Here is a 26978-nt window from a genome sequence, read left to right on the forward strand (position 1 = left end):
ATTCATTTTCATAAACCAGTATTGAATTTCAGACACCTGACGTTTAGGCTAGACAAATATATTTTGAAAAGCTTACACGTTACAAGCTCTGGGACAAGCGTGGGAAAACAAAGTGCGCATCTCTCTTTGCTGGAGCTGCAATCAGATCTCTTCAGCTGGGCAGGTCCACATTCTGAAGGATGAGGGCCACTCGGTTTGGAATGTCCACCAAAAGAGAATAGGGACAGTTATTATGTTCAAAAGGTTTAGAAAAGAAATTGGTATTGTGGTCCGATCTCTGGTGTCCTCCATATTCCGCTGCATCTGAATCTAGCACAATTTTGTACTTTCCTGGCACTGTCGTTCCAAGTCGGTAATCAGTGTAGCTGTTGCTTGGATGAAAGTTGAAAACGAAAAGAAGGCCTGCTCTCTCAAAAGCAATGATCTTATTGGTTTCATGCTCTTCACTTAGCATGGGCCTGTGGAGCTGAAAGCCAATGACATCTTTCTTCCAGTTTATTCATATCCCTGTCAAAGTTATTTAGGAATTTATAGCGGAGAAGGTCATCATCAGTTAAATGAAACTGCCTTCTTGCATAATGGTAGCTTTCATTATTTCCTTTTCTTGGGAAGTCTAACCCTTCAGGATGCCCAAATTCATTACCCATGAAATTGAGATAGCCTTCTCCGCGGAGTGCATGAGTAATGAGTCGTATCATTTTACGAAGCTGTATTCCACGATCGATAACTGGAGTAAACGGGGTTAGAACACTCATGTTGGTATACATTTCAGCATCCATCAACCAAAATGCCAGTGTCTTACCCCCAACGAGTGCCTGATCATGGCTCTCTGCATAAGCAATGCACTTTTCAAGGTAGCGTCTGCTTGTGAGTGTATACACTATATTGCCCATATTCCAATCTTCATCTTTATATTCTTTAAGTAACTGGATCCATTTATCTGGAACTGCCATGGCTAATCGATAGTCAAAGTCACCCCCTCCCTGGGAAGTTGGAAAACACAGAGCTGGCATTCCTGATACATCCTCAGCTATTGTTATAGAATCTGGATACAGCGTGTGAACCAAATGACTTGCCCACATGATATAAGTCAAAGCGTCTTCATCTACGTGTAGTCCAAAATACTCATGGTAGCCACCAGAAAAATTCTGACCTATTCCATGGTGATGATAGAGCATGGATGTAACACCATCAAAACGAAATCCATCAAATCCATATTCTACCAATCACCACCTTATGTTTGACAGAAGAAATCTTAAAACTTCCCAGCTGGAGTAGGCAAACAATCGACTACCCCAAAGATTATGATTCCCTCTAGGTCCGTAATGAAAGTAACAGGACTCTGTCCCATCAAACACATTCAATCCATCTTCTGAATCTTTTGAGGCATGGCTATGTACCACATCTAAGAGGACTGTAACACCCATTGAGTGACCTGTGCCAACCAGTTCTTTCAGCTCTTCAGGAGTCCCATAACGGCTTGAAGCTGCAAAGAAGCTTGTGATTTGGTAACCAAAACTGGCATAGTAAGCATGTTCCGTGATCGCCATCAACTGAATGCAATTGTATCCAAGGTCTCTGATTCTTGGTATACTATATTGCATGTAAAATGCTTATAAGAAGCTATTTTTCCTTCATAGGAAGAAATTCCCACATGAGATTCATAAATTCGTAGACCTCGTGGCTTCTTTGGTTTGGAATGCTTAAATTTATATGGGTGTTCTGGATCCCAGTGTATCCAATCATAATTCACATTACCACCGCCGCGAGTCACATACTTCACCCACGGTGAAATACGATACAAGATCTCTCCACTTTTACTCCTAATAATAACCTTTAGGGCTTCCCTGGTGGCGCAGTGGTTGAGAATCCGCCTGCCGATGCAGGGGACACGGGTTCGTGCCCCGGTCCGGGAAGATCCCACATGCCGCGGAGCGGCTGGGCCCGTGAGCCTTGGTCGCTGAGCCTGCGCATCCGGAGCCCGTGCTCCGCAGCGGGAGAGGCCACAACAGTGAGAGGCCCGCAAAAAAAAAAAAAAAAAAAAAAACCTTTAATTTGGATCCATGAGGTACCAGGACAGATCTATTCTGCTTTGGTGGGATACACAGCTCCCATTTTCCAGAATCCAGTTTTGCATATGGGTATGCAAGTGGATTCCAGTCACTGAAGTCTCCAGTAGAAAAACTCCCTGTGCCCCCGGGGCCCATTCTTTGCAGTATAAACCACCATCCGCACATCTGTGGACGCCAAAGGATTCATAACCTCTGGAAAACTTACCAATACCACCTTCGTTCTCTCCAGTGTTGTTCAGAGTCTGGCGAAACAGCTTATTACCTGCGCTGGAAGTCCGGAGCGAAGGGCTTCAGGTACGGGTCTCTCTCTAGAAGCCGGGCTAGTTCGGGCACGTCGGCTAAGGCAGCGGCCAGCGCCTCCTCGGAGCTTTCGGACCGAGCCTCGCGAGCCGGGTGACCCGCCGCAGCCGCCGCCATCTTCCGCCGCAGCCCGAGTAGCCGAGGCCCGAGAGGGTCGAGTGGGGCGGGAGCTGGAGCTCCGGCCGGGGGGACGGCCAGGCGAGCCGACGCGAGCCGACGCAAAGCCGCGGGAGGCCCAGTTCCCTTTACAGCCGGAGAGGGCGGCCGCCTGTCCCCCTTCTCCCCGCCGCCGGCAGGGAGGGGCAGGACCCGGAGGGATCCCCGGACGCACGTCCCGGGCTGAAGTCTTTCTTATTTACTCTGTCTTCTCTTCCCTCTGACACCTTTGTTGAGAGACAGAAACACATTCCCTGTGAAGGGTCGGGGCATGCTCTGTACCTGGGTTTAAAGGGTGCACCCCATCCAGTCCTACCCTGTTCATTCATCAACCCCAGTACTGTATAGAGCACATCCCTGAATTCTTTCAAGAGTGAACATCACTACTTAGTCTCCTAATGACTCTGTCTATCTTGAGGGCCTAGGATGGTGACAAGACAGTGCTGAATGTTCTTCGAGAGACGAATGCCAGAGTTTATTATAACAATACACCGTGCATTATAGAAGCATTTTGAGATCTGCCTATAGGATTATGTGTTGATTTATCTAAGAAGATATGAATAACATATGGCAGAGTCAGGAGAAAAATCCAGGTTTTATCATTTTCAGCCCAGGGAACTTTCCAGGTTGGTTGGCCATTTATAGGACCAGCTCCATTCCCATATGGCTAGCTCTCTAACACCATACTTTCTGCACGCTCCTTACTCAGATATTTTCTCTCTCTCTCTGCGTACACATGATCACAGATGACTCAGTCAGAGAGAATGTGGTTTTTCTCTCTCCACACCTCCTTCCATGGGGCTCCATGGGAGTGGGAACTGTTACAAAGGTTCTTGTTTGGGTCTCTGATCTCTGCCCAGCACTGTGTCTCTGGCACCACAGAAGTAGAGGCTGCTGTCTGCAGGATGCACATCTGTCACCATCAGAGATGAAAATGTGGAGTCTGGGTGGCTGATGGGGTACTTGGCCTTGGTATAACCTTGTTCGTATGTGGCATCAGAGCCCACGTTACCAGTGGCCATCAGCACGAGGCCCTGTTTTGGGAACTGACGATACCAAAACACGGTTGTGGCTTGAAAGCCCACTGAACGGCACTGGATGGCCACAGACGCTCCACTCTTACGGATAGCCCTGCTGGGTTGTTGAGAGACGAGAGCACTGAGCCCAGAGCCTGCTGAGACAGAGGTCAAGGAGATGAGAGGCCAGCAGGACAGGCAGACATGACCACAGGCAGAAAAATCACAGCCATGCTCACTCATCTTTCTCCCAGCTCCCAGAGAATCCTGTTTGTTTTGTGAAATCTTCCTATCCTAATTCCCCACCTCTCCCGACTGGTGACTTCTCACCTTACCCTCTACGGCTCCAGAGGGCATGGATGTTCCCTCTAATTTTGATCAGTGTAAAAACCCCACAATCTCTGGCTGTCACTTCACTCATGCCAACACACACGCGCACACTTGCCCAAACTACTCAGATAATAAGGCCCGTACCGGGTCCCAGAAGCAGCAGAAACACCAGCATCTTCCGGACCCAGCGTCACACCACACCTCTCTGAAGAAAGGTAGGACCTTGCTCTTCAATCTTCCTTTTTCCACCCCTAGAAGGAGGGATGACTGGTTATGTAATCCTAAAGATGCTCAAATCTGCCTCCTGGTGGCCATCATTGCCAATGATGCAGGATCCATCGCTCTTTCTGAATATCAAAGAACCATACAAACATGGCTGGAAGGGGCCTCAGAGATGTTCTAACTCAACTCCCAATTTTATAGAACATAAATTGAGACCTAGATCATTGAAATGACTTCAGTTTCTTAGTCTTATATAAGGAAAGAGCTATATGTTTGTGTAGTAAATGACATTAGAGTTAATTCTTTACTTCTGTAACATATCCTCGAAGTAACCAAGACAACTCACTAGAACTAGTGATTAAGTATGTTAATCACTAGAACTATGGCTGAACATAAGAAATCCTAGACTAGAAGCTCAATGTTTCTTCACACTGATAAGGACACTTCCTCATCTTCTCAAAGAAGTATGTATTTCGTGACTATCTTTTGCCAGGCCCCTCATACTGATGGACTTAATACGAAACATATCTATTTATTACAGTCTGTATGTCTGTGTAAATCAATGTGGAGGCTATGAGGATAATTTATAGCTATTTCATCATGATACAGGTCATAAGCTAAGCGTTGGACAATGGAAATAGTTTATAGGAGATCTAGGGAATTATGTCTGCTTTGAACATGCTAGAATATGTTCTAAATGGCTCAGGCTTGGAAATGTATAGTAATTTCAAAGAGGTTAAAGATTTTTCTCCAAGGCAGTATACTTTCATTTTCATAACAACCTCCTAGCTGTGTTTCCATTTAATATTTAGTTCTTTTTACCTGGAATGGGTAACTAAAAAAGTTAGAATTTGATCCATCAAATTGTATTAGTACTATAGTGACATAGATTTTTATCATGGACATTACTGCATACTACATATTATTATACACATAATACTGATATATGTATTAAAGGCCATCTGACATGCTCTTGTGGTTGGTTTTTTCTTTTATGATTGGGGTAGATCACATTAGAATGGGATCATCTCCCATTATAACTACTTTTTCTGCGAAGAGCAGGTGAATGTGCCTTGTAATGGATTACTTCTGGCACAATATTACGACATATGGGATGAGGTGGCCGGAAGCTCCTGGATCAGAAGACAATCTTTCTACTCCTTTTGAGGACCACCAGCCACTAGGTATATACCTGCAGTGTTTTATATTACTGTATCAACTTAACTAAGGAGGAAATAAATTTCCCAGAATTTTCTTTTGCTTTACGCGGGCCTCTCACTGTTGTGGCCTCTCCCGTTGCAGAGCACAGGCTCCGGACACACAGGCTCAGCAGCCATGGCTCACGGGCCTAGCCGCTCCACTGCATGTGGGATCCTCCCGGACCGGGGCATGAACCCGTGTCCCCTGCATCAGCAGGCGGACTCTCAACCACTGCGCCACCAGGGAAGCCCCAGGCAGGTGTTCTTGAATTGGAAAAAAATATATCATTCAACAATTTTTTTTTTTTTTTTTTTTTTTTTTTTTTTGCAGTACGTGGTCCTCTCACTGTTGTGGCCTCTCCCGTTGCGGAGCACAGGCTCCGGACGTGCAGGCTCAGCGGCCATGGCTCACGGGCTTAGTTGTTCCGCGGCATGTGGGATCTTTGCGGACCGGGGCACAAACCCGTGTCCCCTGCATCGGCATGCGGACTCTCAACCACTGCGCCACCAGGGAAGCCCTCCCAGAATTTTCTTCGTGTTATAGTTCTTGATTAGAGTTGACCTCAAAAACAGTCTTTGCAAATGAAGCAGCTGTCATTATGCTCTGAAGTCATCATCGGTCCAGGGCAGTGAGGAATAGGATCAGAAGTACCAGTTTTTCATGCTATGGTAGCTACTCTTCAAAGATGGCACCAGATGAAGCACACCTCCCAGTATCCACATTCCTCTAAGTCTCTTCCTCTTGAATCTGGGCTTGCCTGCATGGAGGTGATGCTATGATTTTCCAAGCTGGGTCATAAGTAGCCTTGTAGATCCTACCTGGCTCTCTTGAATTCTCACTCTCGGGGAAGCCAGCCACTAGGTAATCATTTTCACCACCCTGAGGCCACCATGCCGTGAGGAAACTCACCTAACCACATTGAGGGGCTGTGTGTAGAAAGAGAGACATGCCAGGCCTGTCCCCAGCTATCCCAGTGCCCTCAGGCGAGGGCTCAGGCACGTGCGGAAAGAGGCCACCTTGGATGTGCAGGCAGCCTGAGCCGTAAGGTGTCTCCAGCCTCAGGGACTCTCTGGCCGTGACTGCATGAGACCCCAAGTGGGAGATGCCCAGCCGAGCCCGCTCAGCCCACAGGGTCATGAGCGATAATACATGTTTAAGTCACTATAGTTTGAAGTGGTGGTTGTTATCATTGTTTTTCTAAGCTTTTAAAATGAGACATAAAGTACATATAACCGACTGCACAAATCTTGAGTGTACAGCGTAGTGAACTTGCACAAATGAGTACATCCTACAGAAAAAAACCCGGATGAATTTTTTGGCCAACCCAGTATATAACTACCACCCAGATCAAGATATAGGACATTTTCAGAACCCCAGAAGCCTCCCTCATGCTTCTCTCCAAGTAAATTTAAAATGCCCTCAAATGTAGCCACTATTTTAACTTTGTATAGTCTGTACTCTGGCTTCTTTTTTGTTTAACATTATATGTATGAGATTCATCCATGATTGTACCAAGATTATTTGGTTTTTTTGCTATATTTCATCTTATTCCGAAGTGTAACTCTTATTTATTCATTGCATGGTTGATGGACACTTGGGTGTTTTCCAGTTTGAGGTTGTCACGAATAAAGCTGCTGGGATAGTATGTTTTCCTCACATATCCTTTTCTATTTCCTCAGAATTCTGGAATATTTCTTAAGTTTGTGTACAGTTAAATTGGTTTTCTGACTTGACTAATTTACTACTGATTGCTTCCAGTACATTTAAATTCAGAAATTTGATTTATTTTTCCATAAATCGTTCTTCCTAGGTGATAGATGCAATGGCTTCTTAAAACTTGCTAAGAAAGCATTTAGTGATACTTTAACTTTTTTGACTTTCATTTCATACAGTAACTCTTTTACAACTTGGTTATGGGAATGGGGGCTATTATGAGATTTCACAGCTAAAGAGGTTTTTTTTTAGTACTGGGACCACTCTGAAAAAGTAAATGGTTCAATAGTTTTAGAGTGGATATTTTATTTTATTTTATTTTTTTTGTGGTACGCGGGCCTCTCACTGCTGTGGCCTCTCCCGTTGCGGAGCACAGGCTCCGGACACGCAGGCTCAGCGGCCATGGCTCACGGGCCCAGCCGCTCCGCGGCACGTGGGATCCTCCCGGACCCGGGCACGAACCCGTATCCCCTGCATCGGCAGGCGGACTCTCAACCACTGCGCCACCAGGGAAGCCCGGGAAGCCCTAGAGTGGACATTTTAAAATCAAGTAAAGTCCGTCTGCTTTGTTTCATAAATTCTTCCACTAACGGGAAGAAATCCGTATCCTTTCTGTTTATGCCCAAGATAAAGAAAAACAAGATTACCTATCTCTTAAAAATTTTTTTTTAATTTTTAACATCTTTATTGGAGTATAATTGCTTTACAATGGTGTGTTAGTTTCTGCTTTACAACAAAGTGAATCAGTTATACATATACATATGTTCCCATATCTCTTCCCTCTTGCCTCTCCCTCACTCCCACCCTCCCTATCCCATGCCTCTAGGTGGTCACAAAGCACCGAGCTGATCTCCCTGTGCTATGCGGCTGCTTCCCACTAGCTATCTGTTTTACATTTGATAGTGTATATATGTCCATGCCACTCTCTCACTTCGTCACAGCTTACCCTTCCCCCTCCCCATATCCTCAAGGCCATGCTCTAGTAGGTCTGTGTTTTATTCCCATCCTACCCCTAGGCTCTTCATGACATTTTTTTTTTCTTAGCCTCCCTTACTCTTTAGCCTATGTATTCTATTACTTTAGCCCCACACATCAAGAGTTAAACATTAGAGAAATGCTGCTTGTGCCCAAATAGCTCATTAAGTTCCCTTAAGAAAGTCCCCATCCCACAGTCCCAGGTTCATCACGGCTATTACTTGTTGTAGATAAGTTTGCTTTCAGCCTAGAAACCTTGCGAATAAGCAGAAATAAGAGTGGTAAAGTAAAAATAACTGCTAACAACTTGAACTTTTGCAGGAGCCCCGTGATGCAGCCTTGTGAGCAAGCAGAAGAACAGAGAAATGTTATGCTTCCCTCGAAGGCCAGGTGGCTCCAAGAAGTCTGCAATCTGCCTTTACCCTTTATTATTAAACCCTCCTGCTTCCCCTTTTTCCTTAGCATAAAAGCAGCCTGAATTCTACTGCAAAATTTAGGACATTAGTCTACCATCTTGTCGTTTGGCTGGCTTTTCGAATAAAGTCGCTATTCTTTGCCCCAATACCTTGTCTCTTGACTCACTGGCCTGTGGTGCATGGGGCAGTAAGAGCTTGGACTTGGTAACAAAATTTGACGAGCCAGCCAGGAATCTTGCTGCTCGTGGCCAGCTGGCCCTGGTCAGGGAATTTTGCTTGGCAGGGCCCTCGCAGCAGCCAGGACCTCTTGTCCTGGGGATCCTCCTTGCAAAGTCCTCAGAGCACCACCAGCTGCCCTAGCACTTAGCAGCTGGAGAAAGGACTTGACAGTAGGGACTCAACAGTCTCACTGCAGTAGAGCAAGTCACTTCAGTGTGTACGACCAAAAACTCCCTTCCCCTCCACTCTGGGCTTTTCTGGAAGAAGCCCGTTGGTTTTGCGTTTGTGTGACGTACCCTGTTGAAGAGGTAAATCGTTGTCACACTCTACCTGGTTTGTGAAGCAGTTCGTTTGTTTCTTTAGATGCCAGCATTTGGTTTCGGGAGCACCACTTGTGCTTTGCTTTTTTTTTTTTGCCTTTCTGTTTTTTAAAAGATGGGAAACATTTCATCCATCCCTAAAGAAAACTCTCTGGTCGCATTTGGAAAAATTGTCTGATTATAGCTGTGAACCTATGACAGAAACAGATGACATTTTATTGCAAAAACGTCTGAACACATTATTCATCAGCATCTGAGGAATGGTGGCCTCTGAATGGTTCTCTGAATTATTATACAATCTTGCAGTCAGAGTTATTCTGTGAAAGAGCGGGGGGAAATGATGAGATTCCTTAGGGGCGAGCATTTATGTTGTTACATCAGGATGAGAAAGAGGCCGTTGCTACCTTATGGTACAAGGGTCTGAAGAGAAACCCAAGAGAAAATCTGTTCTACCGGAGGACAAGGAAGGGAACCAGGGTGAGGGTATATCGCTGCAAACCTGAAATCCTCCTCTGGCCGTGCGGGCTGTCCCTGCATCTGCTCTAACCTCGCTCATGCAACTGACGTCCATCCCTCCCATTGCCTCCTGTCTCTATACCCCATCTCCTGACACTGAGGTGCGGGAAGTAGTCAGACTGGCTCCCCCTTCTTACAGGATCAATCGGAAAATCTTGTGTTGGTTCCTAGGGCACAACGACATGGTCTGGTATCGTCATTTAAGACCCAACTGGGCACTCAGTTTAGACCCGGAGCCACTTCCAGGGCAGGGCAATTTCCCATGATCCTGTAGGAAGCTTCAATGAGAATGGCCAGCCAACTGGGTTTTTGAGGATATGCACGGTCCATTTTCAACCTCAGATTTGTTTAACTGGAAGGCCTGAAACCCTCCATATAGAAAGGATCCTTTTCAAATGACAGAACTGTTCACTTCCATTTTCACTACCCACCCAGCTTTCACAGGCAGACATTGGTATTCCCAACACGATGCTTTCCGGGCGATGAGGAGATGATGGTCACGGATAAAGCTAGAGAGGTGGCACGCCAGCCCCACCTAGTGGACCCAAATGGCACACCCAAAACCCACTTGGCGGTACCCACTGCCGAACCGAACTGGGAGTCCAGTGAAAGAGGGGTGCTCTTAACAGAGCATTACTGTAAGTGCATCTCGGCAGGGCTTCAGAAAGGGGCACTAAACAAAATTCAGGAGATTCAGCAAAAACAAAGTAAAACCCCCCTGCGTTTTTGGAAAAGAATATACTGCGCCTATAAACATCACACTGATGCAGACCCTGAGGCCCCTGAAAACACTTGAATGGTAAACATGAATTTATCAGACAAAGTGCCCCAGATAGCAGGAGAAAATTACAGAAACTAGATGGTACATTTGAAACGAATCCTTCTCAGTTGGTAGACATTGCTTTTAAAGGTATTTAACAGCAGAGAACAGAAGCAGAAAAAGGAAGACTCAAAGAATATTACGCAGCCATAAAAAAGAAGGAAACAATGCCGTGTGCTGCAACATGGATGCACCTAGAGATTCTCATACTGAGTGAAGTCAGACAGAGAAAGACAAATATCATGATATCACTTAGATGTGAAATCGAAAAACAAAGGGTACAAATGAACTTACCTACAAAACAGAAATAGAGTTACAGATGTAGAAAACAAACTTATGGTTACTGTGGGAAAGGGGGTGGGGAGGGATAAACTGGAAGATTGGGATTGATTGACAGATACACACTACTATATATGAAGTAGATAACTCAAAAGGACCTACTGCATAGCACAGGGAGCTCTACTCCATACTCTGTATGGCCTATATAGGGAAAGAATCTAAAAAAGAGTGGGTCTATGTATAACTGATTCACATTGCTGTACACCTGAAACTAACACAACCTTGTAAATCAACTCTACTCCAATAAAAATTTTTTAAAAACCGAAATGCCACTTTTCTGGCTGCCACGTTGGATTCCAAAAGAAAGGTCAGCTATCACTAGGCAAGGAAATATGCATGCATTATAAAGAGGAGGAACATTGGAAGAGGGGATGCCCCAGACCAAAGAAAAACAGAATTGAGGAAAAGAAAAGGGTTGAGGCCTCCCAGACGTTGAGAGAGAGGAATGCTCAGATGATGAATAAAGCAGCCCAGGGGATCCCCTGGATTTGTGGCACCCAATTCAAATATCCCCACCAGAGCCCCAGTTAAAACTGACAGTGACGAACAAATTGATGGACCTTCTAGTAGACATGGGTGCAACCCCTTCCCTGCTGAGCCACCAAAATGGCACGTAGAACTCCTCAGTCCACCCTTGATCATTTCTACAATCATTGGAACATCAATTAGGAGACCTGACAGTTTCTTGTATGTGCCTGAATGCCCTATATCTCTCTGGGGTTGAGATCTCCTTTGTAAACTAAATGCTCAAGTGACTTTTTCGCCAGGACAACTTGATATACGGGTCCCACCAGAACACATTTTTAAACCTACAGATGGCTCTCATAGAAAACCCAGAGAAGGAGATGGAACTTCCTCTCCCTGAGGCCTATGAAAAGACCAAAAGCATGGGGTGCTGGCACCCCAGGAAAGGCCAAAAATGCAAGGCCAATACAAATCCCACTAAGAAAGGATGCTGGAACACCTAATCTAAAATAATATCCTCGGATGCAAGAGGCCCAAAAGGGAATATAGCCAATTCCTGAGAGATTCTTAAAAACGGGACCGATTAGATCTTGCACGCCCCCATACAAGACCCCTATCCTCCCAGTTAAAAAGCTAAACTCAGCAGAGTGTCACTTTGTTCAAGACTTGAGGGCTATTAATGAGACAGTCCAAGATCTGCACCTTGTGATGCCTAATGCGTACACTCTGCCCACAACTATTCTGGGAGAATATGGCTGGTTGTCAGTTTCACACTTGCAAGATGCTTTTTCTTTGCATCCCTATGCAGAGTCACAGCAGCTTTCACCTTCGAATGGCAGGGCCCAGAACCATGTAACCCAACAATATTGCCGGACAGCCTTACCTCAGGGGTTTAAAAATTCTCCTGCTTTTTTTTGGAGAAGTGCTGGCTAAAGACCTCCAGAACATAACACTAGGTGAAGGGTCCTTGCTCCGATACGTGGATGAGTTGCTGATAGCGAACCCCACGTATGAAAAGTGTCTACAAACTATCATTAAACCTCTGAACTATTTAGCTGAATATGGCTATAAAGTCTCTCCAGAAAAGGTCCAGATGTGTAAGCAGCAGGCCACGTATCTGGGTTTTGCTTTATCCCAAGGACAATGAGATCTATTGCCCGGCAGAAAACAGTCAAGTACAGTCTTAGGAGTACCTAAGACCCACAGGCAACCAAGGGGGAATGGCAAGGTTCTGTCGGATTTGATCCCGAATTAGGGGCTCACAGTAAAGCCCCTCAAAAAGCTTCAAAAGAGCGCCAAATAGCCTCTGAAACAATAAAAATGAAGCTAATCTCAGCCCCAGCCTTGGGGCTACAAGAGTTGAAGAAACCTTTCAGATTGTATGTCCATGAAAGTCTTGGGGTATTAATTCACGCTCTGGGAAGTATTCCTTGACCTGTGGTCTACTGCTCAAAACAACTAGATCAGACCGTAAAAGAATGGCTCCCTTCATGGTACATGTCCCTCACCATGTCCTTTGTTTGCTACAACAAAAGGCGGGCTATCGGCTGACTTCTGGGAGAATGGGAAGGTATCAAGACATTCTCCCAGGGAATCCCAGTGTAAGACCACAGGTCACTTCGGCTCTAAATGCAGCCACATTGCTCCCCGTGAACGCCACACAATCCTCAGAGCGTCATCGAGCTCGTATCGAGCTAGTATACTCCAGCAGACCAGACTTAACAGGCCAACGCTTGGCTGGGCCGAATTTGGAACTTTTCACCAGTGGGAGCAGCGCCATGGATCAAGGGTAGGCAGTGCGCCGGGTAAGGTAACCTTAGAAGAAAATATTGAGGAAAAAGCCCTGCCCCAGGGGAGGCTGGCTCAGAAGGCAGAAATCATTGCTCTGGCAAGTACCCTCCTACTCGCCAAAGGGAAGAGAGCAAGCATACACAGACGCTCGTTACGCGTCCTCTGCAGCACAGGGCGATCCGGAAGGCAAGGGAGCTTCTTGCTTCAGAAAATAAAGATATAAAACACGCTTCTGAAACCCTGTTACCGCCAGAAGCGGTCTCTAAGCCCTCCCAAGTGGTCATAATGCGTGGCCCAGGCCAGCACCAGGTGAGACTCATAATTAAAGGCAGTCGGTCAGCTGACCAACCGCAAAGAAGGCAGCAAAGAAAAGAGATCAGCAAGCCATGATAGCTCACTTCTCCCACAGACTGATTTCTCGAAATATCAGCCAGTGTATTCAAAAAGGGCCAAAGAAAGGCCCAAAGAGTGGGGTTTCCCTTTGGGTTACACCTCCCCACGCTGGAAAGGTAACGCACACGGAATGCTTTTGATCTGGGAGGCCCTTTTGAGCGCCATGTCACGACACATTCATAACAGTACCCATTATGAAAGAGCTGTCACCTTACAGTGCCTTCCAAAGTATCTCATGGGGCCGAATCTGCAAAAGGGCCTCCAGCAAGTCACTCAGAATTGCATGATAGACCCCCTCAAATGGGAACTCAACACAGAGGAACCTGTCCCACCGAGGACTGGCAAATAGACTTTACTCAAATTCCCCGAGCCCCAGGAAATTTTCAGTCCTTGTTAGTGTTTGTACCTTTTTCAGGATGGGTGACAGCATATCCCACCCGGACAGAAAAAAAATCTCTGAAGTAAAGCCCTCCTTATGGAAATCACTCCCTAATTTGGATTACCTAACACCCTTCCAAGTGACAGCGGACATGCTGCTGTCTCTAGCATAACCCAACAAGTGTCTAAAGCATTGTGTATTGATTAGCAACTACATTCATCCTGATACCACAATCCACAGGAAAAGCTGAGAAAATGAATCATACATTTAAAAAAAGAGTATCGCTAAACGATGTCGACACTAACTTCACTTGGGATAAGGCCTTAGCCGGTTGCCCTGCTATGGATTAGAGTGGATTCCAGAAGCAAGCTTAAATTAAGCCCCTTTGAAATTTTGTGTGGCAGGCCGTTCCAGGTGTCTACCCAGGCAGGAGAATCCAGTGATGTTTTAAAAGGACCTACTACTGCTAATTATGTCAAAATCGTAGCCACTATACCAACCTCTGATTATAAGTTTGCTTCCAATAGGTCTGTCTATCCACCTGAAGTACCCCTGGACCCTATTCAACCCAAAGACCTCATCGTCCTCAAAAGCTGGAAAGAGAAAGGACATGACCATCTGTTGGCTGTGAAGTGGACAGCATGGGGCCACCTGAGGTCTTGCTAACCACTTACGAGTGGCTAGGAGTGAAAGCAGCTGGGGTTAAGCCGCGGATCCACCACATCTGTGAAGGCAGCACCCACAGCATCAAAGCACCAAGGAGCGCCTGCCTCTAAGCTAGAGCGAACTATAGTAGACGGTGGACTTGTGAGCCTCTGAAGATCTAAGATCTCTGTTCAAATAAAGATAAGTAATAAAACACATTATGTTCTGTGTTTTGACTGTCCTCCGGGGACTTGCCTCCTTTTCCCCAGCTTGGAAAATGAATTCTTCAGTCAGAATTTCTCAGTCAATAGCCTCTTCTACTAGTCTATCCCACGGCTGGATACGCTACCCCAAATCACATTCTCCTTGCCATCATGGGGATCGCTTTGTTCTCCCCATTTACGATTTTTCCAGTGTCCCCTTGTGCTGCTTTAGAAATCCATGCACCACCCGAAGAATAGTCCGTTGGGTTCGGCTGGTACATCTACTAAATGAGGCTGTGACGTCGCCTTGTCTTTATTTAGGAGCTCCCTTTTCCTAACTTCATCAAAGATGCTTTTGAGTCTCTAGAAAGTGCGGGTGATTTCAGCTATAAACGAGAAATTACATTATTGATCTGCACTAGTCACACAGATCCCTGGTTAAAAGAGAGCCATGCAGATATTCCCCTCCAACGATTTTGTAGCCTGTGCCCCAGAAGGAGACTTCCTTGTGTGTCATTAGGAAAATGCGCCACGGGCATATATTGCCTGTGGAACAAACGGACAGAAGCCAATGTCTATTAGGGATTCCTACTACTCCCTTTTCAATCTACAATACATCAGAAACTGCTCATTGGACTAATTCCCTGCAGCTGTATCCCTCTGAGTTTCTGGAGTCCTCCCTGGGACATTCCTGACAGTTATTTCTTTGGATGTACTCTTCTTCCACGGTGGGGTGTAGTACAGCCCACCTTAGGAATTTGCCAAAAACCTTGGGAATCATTGCTAATGACACTGCTTCTTTTCTTGCTAGTTTACACAAGTCTTAAAATTCTCTCTCTAAGGTTGTGCTTGATAAATCACATTGCATTAGGTTATAGGCTTGCTGAGCAGGGAGGGGTCCGAATGGTAGCAAATTCCACATGCTGCATACCTGTATTAATTCCTTCTCTGGTATAGAGATTCACATTGGCAGAATTCAACAGCAGACTATAACAGATTTCAGACCATCAAAATGGAACTCACTGGGGAGACTGGTTTTCTGGACTGTTTTCCTGGCTCCCACAAAGGGTCCCGTCAACATTTTCAGGCATCTTTCAGCTTGGCCTGTCCCTTTTATTGATTGTTGTTCTTGTCTACCTCCTACTCAATGTCATTAAATGCGGGATAAGATGTTGCTCAAAAACCACAGATCAGAGTGCAAGAGTGATGATGATACCTAACAGGAATATTTTCAATTTCAGGTTGATCAGTTTCATTCCACGGTCACCCCTTCATCACCCCATTCAGAAGGGAGTAGCCAGAGTGTTGCCCCATTTCCCACTAGATTGTGGAATGGTATCCACAGTGAAGAATTGTAACAGAAGAATAAAACTAACACCACTTTGAAACGGCCTCCCTCATTCTTTAGCCTATGTATTTACGTTAGCCCTGCAGGTCAAGAGTTAAACATTAGGGAAATGTTGCTTGTACCTAAATTGCTCAGTAAGTTCCCTTAAGAAAGTTCCCATCCCAGGTCCCCAATTAGTTATGGATGAAATTTGTAGTTAAGCTTGCTTTCAGCCTAGAAACCTTGTGAATAAGCAGAGATCAGAGTGGTAAAGTAAAAACAACTGCTAACAATTCATTACAGCTAACAACCTGAAGTTTTGCAGGAGCCTTATGACCTGGCCCAAGTGAGCAAAAAGAGCAAAGAATATTATGCTTTCCTTAAAGGCCAGGTGGCTCCAAGAAGTTTGCAACCAGCCTTTACCCTTTAATCTTAAACCCTTCTGCTTCCCCTTTTCTCTTAAAGGAGCCTGAATTCTACCCCAAATTAAGAAGTTTCTTTAGGACATTTGCCTGCCACCTTCTTGGCCTACTGGCTTTCTGAATAAAGTTGCTGTTCCTTGCCCCAAAACCTTCTCAAGCTATTGGCCTGTGGTGCAATGAAAAATCTGAGCTTAGACTTGGTAACAAACCCATCCTGCATTCACACCGAGGCCTCACTTTCATTCCCCCACCTTCTCGCTGGCTGGTTTTACTTCTGTCATTTTCATCCTTAGGTGAAAATGACATCCTGCCTTTCATCCTGCCTTCCTTCAATGCCCTCACTAAGCTTTCATTCTGGTTTATTCTTCCTCGGATATCTTAATTTAGCCTTCATTTCTTAGACTATTCTTTTTTCTTTCCTTTCTTTCCTGAGTTCAATTAAAAAAAAAATTTCTCCCTGCTTTTTCCATTTCTGCTCTTAATTTTTGAACTTCTGGTTATAGGTGGGTAATCCTATCTTCAACTGCTCCTGTTACCGTACTAGCCTCGTCTTGCCTGACGTACAGCGAGCCAAACGCTAAGATGCTAAGGTTTCCAGGAGAGTTTCTTCCCGAGGCAGCCTAGAAAAGGTCAAACGCACCCCCCACCGGAAGGCAAGGGGCTGGGGTATTTATAGGATGACCAATAAAGAAGCAGGGTGGTGTGAGGTGCGGGGGTGGGGCACGCAGGGACAGGTGATTATAAAAAGGTGCGGGGATCATTCTGCGCAGGCAAGCTAAGCTATGAGCCTCCGCGGGTTGGAAAGGTCACCAGGCAGACATGTGCGCATGCTCAGCTAGAGTGGGGGTGGGGGTGGTTCTAACCAGTCTTAATAGGCTCTGCTGAACTAGATACAGCTGAGACTCCAAGTTCCTGGGCAATAACTCAGGCAAACATCTTGTTCAGGCTACGTGCTGCTTGGAGGACATGCAAGTGTTCAAATGACCTTGATTGGTGAAGGCAGGTGAAATGGATTTAACCCACTTTCCCTTGTTGGGTTATTTAATTCTGTTTGGAGTGTAGACAGATATTTTTCTGACTCATGATTTTTTTTTTTGGGGGGGGGACAGAGGGCGAGATATGGGGGTTTCCTCTGTTCTATGAATTTTCCTTTCCCCTTGTTCATTTTCCTGATGTTGGGGTGTTTCACAATATACCCAACTTCATGGTATCCTTTTCCATTGTTCTAGCAAATGGAGACACATTTATAGTTCTGCTAAACATTTTAGCTTTCATCTTGGGGTGGTTCTGAGTCCTCTTATTTTGTGATTCTCTTAAGTTTTACAGAACTCTAAGTTTCACCCCTTTTCTTTTTTCCCTCACTACCCAAGTGCCCGAGAACCCTTCTTCCTAACTTTTTACTCCCCCCGCCCCGCCCCGCCCCGCCCCGCCCCGCCCCAGAAGCTATACATTTGGAAGAGGATCCCTTTAAAACACATGCCAGGTGATTTCAAGGGGGTGTGAGCCCTTGGAAACCTTCCTGCAGGCCTGCTCAGGTCTGATCAGGGGCTTCTTCTTCCGGGGGTCCCTCCACCTTCCCCCGAGCCCCTACTCCTTCCCCTGCCACTGGCCCTCCTGCGTCCTCCTAGCAGTTTTTCTGGTCCTCCTCCTCAGGGACAGGGAGGGGAGGGACTGGAGTGTGTGAAACAATTTTAGAAAATCAAAAGGCAGAAAGTGCAGCAGAGTCACATGGTTCCTACTCCATCCTGGTCAGCGTGGACTTCCTGGCACACATATATTTGAAGTGACTTTGCATCCATCTGCTTTTTGATTTTCTGGAACTGTTTCATCAAAGAAGATGATAACAAACATTGTTCCCTAGGTGCCCAACATTTGTTGCGTGATGAGAATAAAAAAAAATTCACTGAGATAAAAATTTGAGGTGATATATTTCTAATGCACAATATTTGGAGACCAGACCTATCTCTTAAATTCCAGACCGATTTATCCAACTCTAATTCCACCATCTCTGGGATATCCTACAGATATTTTGTTTTTAATCCTGGCATCCACACCTACCTGCACCGGCACTAGGCAAGGGACAAAACCAGGACTATTCCAGAAAGAATAAGAAGCAGCACAGCATGGTAGAAAAAGCATAATGCTTTTGGCCAGACAGACCTGGGTTCTCTCTCTCTCTCTCTATCTCCACACACCCCTTTTTTTTTTAGTTTGAGAAAGAAAAAGTGAACTCCTGGATCCGTATTTTATGTTGAAAATGAAGAAAATATTCCCTTTGCTTATCTTGGTGATTAAATGAAATTCTATATTTAAAGCATGCAATAGAAAACTTGAAATAGAGTTATGAAGTAAAGAGAAATATTAGTCAATAAATACTTAACATGAAAAGTTATGCTGTTTTAAATTATGTTCCTGTCTTCAGGTAACAGAGTCTTAGTTCCTGAGCTTGGGCTGGGATGTTCTAGTCCTTTCCTATTTCCATCTTCGTCCCACAAAATGTTTTCTAGCTGATTTAACTAATCAAACATGTCACCTTCCCCAGCCCACGGGTGCTTCTGGGATGGGGCCTGGAGGATGTTTGTGCGGGGAGAGGACCTGACTGCATTAGTGCGGATTAGGAGCTTGCACAGAGACACACTGCAGGGTCTCCCAGCTCCACCAGCTGTATCTTGAGGACATTTGGTCCCTCTTTGCACAATTTGGCAGAAAAGGCTTTCTTTGGCATTCTTGACTCATCTGTGATTTTTTTGCCTCCTAAAGGTAAATCATGCATTTCAGATCTTCCTCCAGGAGCTGCTGAAACCAGTAAACATAACTATGTTCTTTCACTGGGCTGCATCTCAGTGCTGCCTCCTGTACTTTGCCCCTGACCAGGTGTCTTGCATTCCAGGTAATGCGAACATTCGTGGGACCTCAGAGCAGACGAGATTGCATGAGACAAGAGTCTTAATAGTAGAGGAAGTGAGTGCCTTACAATGAAGCAACCCAAGGGGAGCTCTCAAAAATCTTTTGAAGCCTCCTGCATCCATTTAAAAATTCACAGGAATTTTGCTTTATACTCCATAATGCAATTATTTCTTTTTGTGTGAATGTCAATACCTTTCAGAAAATCTCTGGGCAACATGGCGGTCCAGGGCATATGTGAGACACAGCTGTAGAGCCACAGATAAAGCCCAGTGATGCTGAGCCATTAGCCCAGACTAATGGATAACTCCGGTTATCCCAGGAGCCGGACCGGGAAGGGTGTGTACTGCATCAGCTCATGGAGCTAGATCTCAAAGCTGCCTTTTATGAGGCGGATCTTCCTGTGAGGTCACCATTTCCAGTGGATCCTATTGTCTCTAGAACTAATCTTGTACATCAGTTGCATGGAACATCTTTTTTTCCTAACTATGCACACAGCCTGGTTTAGAATGTGTCAGTATGGGGCGTAGTGTTCAGAGATGAGTACCTTCGTTATTGGTCCTTAGCTTCTGAAACAGTTTGTACCACTTCCCTCTCCACTTTTTCTTATCTTTCATTCCTTTATTTTCTTTCCTTGGCTTGTATCATCTTTCCATTTTCTGTTACTGAGTAGAGGTAGTGACCACATGTGATAATTAGGTACACATATTGATAGGGAAGTGGAGACCAGGATTTCTGGCAAAAAAATTAGATAGGAAATGATTTGACTCACTTGCCTTCTTGTCTCCACCTCAGCTAAGCAAGGGTTTCAAGCATCTTGAGGGAACATTATTTTATGGTTTATAATTTACTCTTCTCATCTTTTGTTATTCTACTTGAATTTTTGATCTGAGTAATTCAAAGAACAGCTGTTAGAAAAAGCATAATCTCTCCCTCTCAAACCTTTTGTCCCCTGTTTCTATTTATTTGTATTGTTCTCTTCAATCACGAATGGCTTCAAATAAGAAATAAGATCATGGTACGTTTTAGTGTCCAAATAACCATGGCTTAAGGCCTTCTTTTATTAATTGCAGGATCCTAGGGCCTCCTTCAAAGCGTCTCTGTTATTTGGGGAGGTATTCAGTAGGTTTACCCAAATGTACACACTTCAATCAGAACTCAGCTGCCATCACCACTCAATCAGCTCAGTTATTTCTCCTGGAAATACTCCAGATTGTTCGCCAGTGCTATTGAGGAAAATGCCCATCGCTGAACACACACAACTAGCCTGAAGGGACTCTCCGTGGCTGCTGTCAGACCCGCGAATCCGTGGGCGGATGAGTTCTCCTCCCCGTCATCTCTGAGATGCTCTTGTTACTCAGCGTCCAAAGCAACTCTGCTTACGGGCAGAATCTCACCAAGCAACTTGTGAATGGCTTCATCAGCTGCTGATCATCAGTCTTCGCTCTTTCTGGGTTTAAGCCCAATCAAGCGGGCAAGATAAGGAGCAGGCGCCTTAGCATTTCCTTCCCATTCGCTCCTGTTCACTACAGCATGTGCCAGAACCTCTCGTTCTGGTCTTAGTTACCAATCGAACATCGGGATGAGTTATCCACAGATTTAAGCAGTAAACTGTGTGTTGGAATAGGAAGCGTTAAAAAGCACTGGTCCTGGGGCTTCCCTGGTGGCGCAGCGGTTGAGGGTCCGCCTGCCGATGCAGGGGACGCGGGTTCGTGCCCCGGTCCAGGAGGATCCCACGTGCCGAGGAGCGGCTCGGCCCGTGAGCCATGGCCGCTGCGCCTGCGCGTCCGGAGCCTGTGCTCCGCAACGGGAGAGGCCACAACAGTGAGAGGCCCGCGTATCACAAAAAAAAAAAAAAAAAAAAAAGCACTGGTGCTGATGTTCTGCTGGGAGTGATGGTTATGATCTGGTGGACGCTGACGGCTCCGATGTCTCAACTCTGCAGCTCAAAAGGCTGTGGGGCAATTGCTATAATGTATGTAATTGCCTTTGGCACTTGAAACTTACCTGGTCAAAGCTTCACTTTCAGACCTTCAAACTTGGCTCTTCTGACAAAATAGCAGGTACTTCCCCTCCACCACAAGCACACAAAGGGCTTGAGATTCGTCTCAATGGCTAAAACCTCAGAAGACAGCCCTCACTTGTTTTCCTCATTCCCTCTCATTTAAAGCCCTGAGAGTGTGCCCCTACCCTTCAACTGAGGGAACATTTCTTCACAGGGTACAAGTTGACTAAACCACAGACAGGTGGATAATAAAAGTTAATTTGGGAAATACTGAGTAAGTTTAGGAGATAAGTAGGGCATAAAATATCACTTAATTTCCCTTATCTGTCTCCAAGCATGTCAATTATTGGCTTGAACACTTTGCCAAACAATTTTGGATTTCCTTCCCATTGTTCTTAGTATTATAAACTTCAAAGTTGCTAAGAGACTAGCTCTTAATTGTTCTCATCATTAAAAAGAAACAACAATTATGCGATGTGATAGAGGTGTTAGCTTGATACTACAGTGTTATAACTACAGTAGCCATATTGTAATATATAAATGTATCCAATCAACACCTTGTATATCTTATGCAATGTTATATGTTAATCACACCTCAGTTTAAAAACAGTTTTATTGAGGTATAACTGACATACAAATAAACTGCACACACTTTAAAAAGTTTCGCATAGGTACGCAGATGTGGAACCACAACCACAATTAAGATAGTGAACTTATCCACGACCTGTAAAGGTTTCTTTGTGTCTTGTTGTAGTCCTTCCCTCCCAAGCCTTCCCACCTGTGCTATAGCCCTAGCAATCGCTGGTCTGCTTTCTGTCACAATAGAGATGCGTTTGCATTTTCTGGATTTTCATATAAATAGAAAAATATATTGATAGTATGTATTCATCTGCATCTGGCTTATTTCCATCATCGTAATTATTTTGAGATCCATCTATGTTATTAGAATCATCAATAGTTGGTTAATTTTTTTGGCCACCTAAAGAGTACATTTACTGAGAAGCTTGTAAAATGTTTTATACTTTTAGAAGATTGACAAGTTCATCAGTAAAGCTGATACACAGTACAAAGTAGACAACACGTCCTCCCGTTCACAATGATATCTCTTGAAAACATACCCTTTTACTCTGAAATCCAAGCTAGAATATTTGAATCTTTTTAGGTTGAGTGATGTGCAACCGTCACTACCATGTATTTCTAGAACATTGTCATCACCCTAAAAACAATCCTGTACCAGTTAGAAGTCACTCCCTGTTCATTCCTCCCTGGAGCCCATGGCAACCATTTTTCTACCTTTCTTCTCTGAGAATTTGCCTGTTCTCAACATCTGATATAAATGGAGTCATACAATATATGCCCTTTTGTGTCAGGCTTCTTTCACTTAGCAAATTCTTTTCAAGGTTTATCCGTATTATAGCATGTATCAGAACTGCATGGCTTTTTGTAACTGAATAATATTCCACTGTAAGGATAGAACACATTTTGTTAATCTACCCATCAGTTGATGAATATCTGAATTGTTTCCATTTTTTGGCTATTATGGATAATGCTGCTCTGAACATGCATGTAAAATTTTTTGTGTGAACACATGCTTTTGATTGAAATTGCTGGGTTATATGGTAATTCTACTTTAACTTTTGAAGAACTGTCCATATATTTCACACAGTGGCTGTACCATTTTCTATTCCCACCAGCAATTCATGAGAGTCCCAGATCCCCCACATCTGCACCCAAATTTGTTATTATCTATCATTTGGATTACAGCCGAGTAGGTGTGAAATGGTATCTTATTGTGATTTTAATTTTCATTTTCTTAATGATTAATGATGCTGAGTATCTTTATACATATTATTGGCCACATATATCTTCTTTGGAGATGTGTGTTTAGATCTTTTGCTCATCTTTAAATTGGATTATTTGTCTCTTTTTATTGTTGAGTTCTAAGTTTCTTCATATATCTGGATACACGTCTCTTGTTAGATATATGAGTTATAAATATTTATCTCATTTTGGAGGTTATCTTTACTTCTGAGAGTGTTCTTTGAAGAACAAACTTTTTTTCAGTACAAAGACGTCCAATTTATCTAGTTTTTTCTTAGTTGCCTGTGCTTTCTTGTGTCATAATTAACAAATCATTGCCTATTCCATCATCATGAAGATTTATACCTTTGTTTTCTTCTAAGAATATTATACTTTTAGCTCTTATATTTAGCTCTTTGATACATTTGAGAGAATTTTTGTATATGGTATGAGGAAAGAATGCAACTTTCTTCTTTGGCATGTGGATATCCAGTTTTCCCAGCACCATTTGTTAAAAAGAGGATTCTTTCTTGGTTTAATGGCCTTTGCCCTCTTCTATAAAGTCAATTCCCAATAAATATATTGATTTATTTGAGGACTCTCCATTTAATTTCATTGATTTATATGTTTATCCTGTTCTAGTACAACACTGTCTTGATTTCTGTAGTTTTGTAGTAAGTTTTGAAGTGGGGAAGTGTGAGTTGTCTAAAATTTTTCTTTTTTTAAAGTTGTTTGACTAATTTTGGTGCCTTAAATTTCCATATAAATTTTAGCATCAGCTTGTCAATTTCTGGGCAAACAAAGGTAGCTGGAATTTTGGAATTAAGTTTTCCATCTCAACAATATTAACTCTTCCAATCCATGATCCTGGGATAGGTTTCCATTTATTTAGACATTCTTTCATTTATTTCAAGCAATATTTTGCACTTTTCAGTGTACAACTCTTACACTTCATTTGTTAAATTTATGCCTAGGTGTTTTATTATTTTGATGTATTGGGCCCCTGAGAAACTCTGACTGGCAATTATATATGTCTCTTAACAGTAAAAATGGAAATATGGATATGCTCTTACTTCACCAGAACAGTATTCCTGTTTTATATATAACAAGATTCAGGTAAGAGGGGATAGTAATAAAACAAAACTGTTAATGAAAATAAAGTAGATGACAGCTTTTTAAATCTGATACTGCCCTCTGCTGGGGCAGGTGGGGGGAGGAAAAGCTGTGTGTGCCTTTACATGGATGTGTGTACATATGTGCACGTCCACACATATGTGTGCATGTGTGTGCATGTGTGTGTGTGTTAGCCTTGAAATGTGGAACAGCAGTGAGTGAGGCCACTGGTCATGAAAAAAGGAAAAAGATAGGTTTTGGGTTTTTTTTGGATTATAAGGATATCCATGGGGATACATCAAATGTACCTCAATGTCAAAATGATCCAAACTGAATTTCTTCATTGAATGTTCTCTTTCATCTCTGCTCCCTAGATCTGTTGATCATCTTGTTATTCTTAAAATCTAAGGGTCATCTTTGTCTCGTTATTCTCCTTCACCTCTTACAACAGATAAGTGTTAAAATTCTGTCCATTCTCTACCTCAAGAATCCATTCTCTTCTCTTTTTGAACTGGGCTCTGTTCTTGGGCAGTCCTCAAGAGCCCAAATTTAGCAAAAGTCCTGCTAAGTCAGTTAGCCAGAATCTCCCGCCTTCACTATCTGGCTACCCTTGATATCTGACCTAATTCCTCACCCCCGCCCCCAACCCAGATGATTCCGATCGTCCTGGCCTGCCTTCAGCAAGAACTCAGGTAGCTTAGTTTAGCCAGAAGCCCTCTTAGTGTTTCCTGGTGCTTCCTCTTAGTAAATCTCCATCTACTGACCCCCTCCACCTCCCTGCTCCTTGGCTATAAATTTCCACTTTTCCTTGTTTATTTGAGTTGAGCCCAATCTGTCTCCCCTACTGCAAAACCGCATTGCTGTAGTTCCACTGAATTAAGTCTGCCTTATCATTTTAATGTGTCTGAGTAAAATTTTCTGTCACACAATTCACTGCGATAATAAAGTTTGCTTTTCACAGAGAGATGCTGCAGTTTGTGTCATGATCTACGACGGCCATATAATTTGTTGTCCAAAACGGAACCCTTTAACATGAGAAACAGGGTGCTCTTAATAATGATGCCAGGACAACAGGCCCGAACCAGGGCTGCTATGTAAATCAGAGTGTTTGATCTCCTTACCTGGTCGAGTTCCTGACACGCTCCTTTACTGCCACCTGGCACCAGTAGGGGAGACTTCAGGAAATGTATACTGTTTTCTGCGACAGGAACACGTTTCAAGTCAGCATCCATGTTGAGGCACGGAGCGATGTCCTCTAACGCCCCTTCCAAGCAGATGTTCTCTGGATTGGTGTTGTCTACCTGTATAATTATGCTCAGTTATTGTCAGATGGTCATGTCATGTCTTCCCTAGCAATCCCTGTGGTCACAGGTGTGGGGAAAAAAATGGAGATTAAAAAATCCTAGTCATGTCGGATCTTGGAGATCCAACAAATAAATGGATCTTGCAAATCAATGGTGCAAGTCTCTCATCTTAAAGAGGAGAACACTGAGTCTCAGAGAGTTGAGGGCATCTGCCGACGTCTTACAGCTTACAATAAAAGAGCCAGAATTGCGATTAGGAAGCAGGTTTCCTGAATTCCTAATATGTCTGTGGATCTGGAGCCTATGAGAGAGAAGGGAGCAGTTGAGGGCTTGAAATCATAGAGTATAAGTTCATGCTCCTCTGGGCAGCTGTACCAGGGCTTGAGATTTGAATTTCCTAGGGCAATCGCTGAGTGGGGTGTTACTAATCAGCTTCTCTGTCTTCCTTCCTCTCCAGAAGACCGTGGCTGCTCTTCCCCTCAGTTATTCCTCTTTAAGCACTTTAAGGGACTGTCGCTCTTGGAGGGGCAGACCTGTGATAAAAGGACTCTTAGAAACCCCTCGGAGTCCGCATTCTGTGGTTGCACGGAGAGGTCCTCACCTCCCGAGGGCACATTGATGGAGAAAGAGTTTGCAGAGGAGTCATCTTTGACGTAAACCCAGAAGGAATTTCTTAGCATTTTTGAGCTATCAACCTCAGCTACCTGGTCTCTCTGTACTTGAATTTGGCGAGGGGTGGGGAGGGGTCTTTATTGCTAAACTCGCGATTCACAGACTGCCTAATTCGGCATTACTTTTAGGAATTTCAGAAGCAAGCCCGAGCCCCAAAGCTATGCCCATCCTGACCATGGATCCAGCTCCGCGGGATGGAGCTTCAGGGTGGAATAGGTGTCATTGGGTCTTTCAGCTGAGAACCGTTCCCTGGGCATCCTGACTCAGCTGCAGTGCTTTGGGGATGAAAGGAAATCAGAAACTCCATCTCCAGCCCCAGATGTTGTTGATACCAGTAAACAAATAGGTGACCAGAAATTGGATCACGTCTAAGACTCACCCCTTGTCCTGTCTCTCTGCTCCAGTGGATGGGGTCTGACTGACTCCGGGGACTGCATGTCCTGTGGGAGGAGATAGAGGCATCGAGAGTGCTCCTACAGTAGCTCCAGGAAAACATCTTCTACGCAAGTTCTCATGCACTCCTGAGCTCACCTCCCCTAGGAGACAGGGGGGTCACCCAGTAGAGGAGCCGGTGTCCATGGCAGGGTCGAGGCAGGATGAGCTTTCCCAGCAATGGTTTCTGATGCACCAGAATGGAGGTTCTGGGCTCCCCTGACAACACCCACAGACTCAGGGGCACCTTCTGCAGGAGATGGGGAATCCCTGGTCCACATGTTCAGCGTCTCGTTTCTTTTGTTACATGGGTGGTGTAAACAGGCTCCAAACCCACTTGAGGGCTCTTAGGGAAGTTGAAGTTTAAGGAAAACATAAGAGGAAGTGGAAAAGGGAAAAGAAGAGAGTGGAAACAGAGCAAGAAGAAAACGATAGAGGTCTACACAAGTTTGCAATTCTATCGCTCTTAGAAAGTTCTCTTGGCAGAAGTTCTCAAAGTTTCACATGAA

General features: G+C 44.4%; 1 protein-coding gene, 1 long non-coding RNA gene and 1 gene segment (V, D, J or C); all 3 read right to left on the bottom strand.

Moving 5' to 3' along the window:
- LOC131762178 (T cell receptor beta constant 1-like) overlaps positions 1-26978 on the bottom strand; it is a 169299-nt gene that overhangs the window by 87636 nt on the left and 54685 nt on the right.
- Positions 100-2743, bottom strand: LOC131762965 (1,4-alpha-glucan-branching enzyme-like). The gene is given in 6 exon segments (XM_059074817.2): positions 100-451; positions 453-1592; positions 1595-1834; positions 2049-2179; positions 2182-2332; positions 2334-2743. Coding segments are annotated over 6 exon segments (2118 nt in total). The 5' UTR covers positions 2490-2743; the 3' UTR covers positions 100-151.
- Positions 21042-26479, bottom strand: LOC136794824 (uncharacterized). Its single transcript, XR_010842052.1, has 3 exons — positions 26417-26479; positions 25183-25362; positions 21042-21097 (listed from the first exon to the last, which is right to left on the bottom strand). It is a non-coding gene; the product is annotated as an uncharacterized lncRNA (long non-coding RNA).

Source organism: Kogia breviceps, chromosome 9, assembly GCF_026419965.1.
Source record: "Kogia breviceps isolate mKogBre1 chromosome 9, mKogBre1 haplotype 1, whole genome shotgun sequence".
Classification (NCBI taxonomy): domain Eukaryota; kingdom Metazoa; phylum Chordata; class Mammalia; order Artiodactyla; family Physeteridae; genus Kogia; species Kogia breviceps.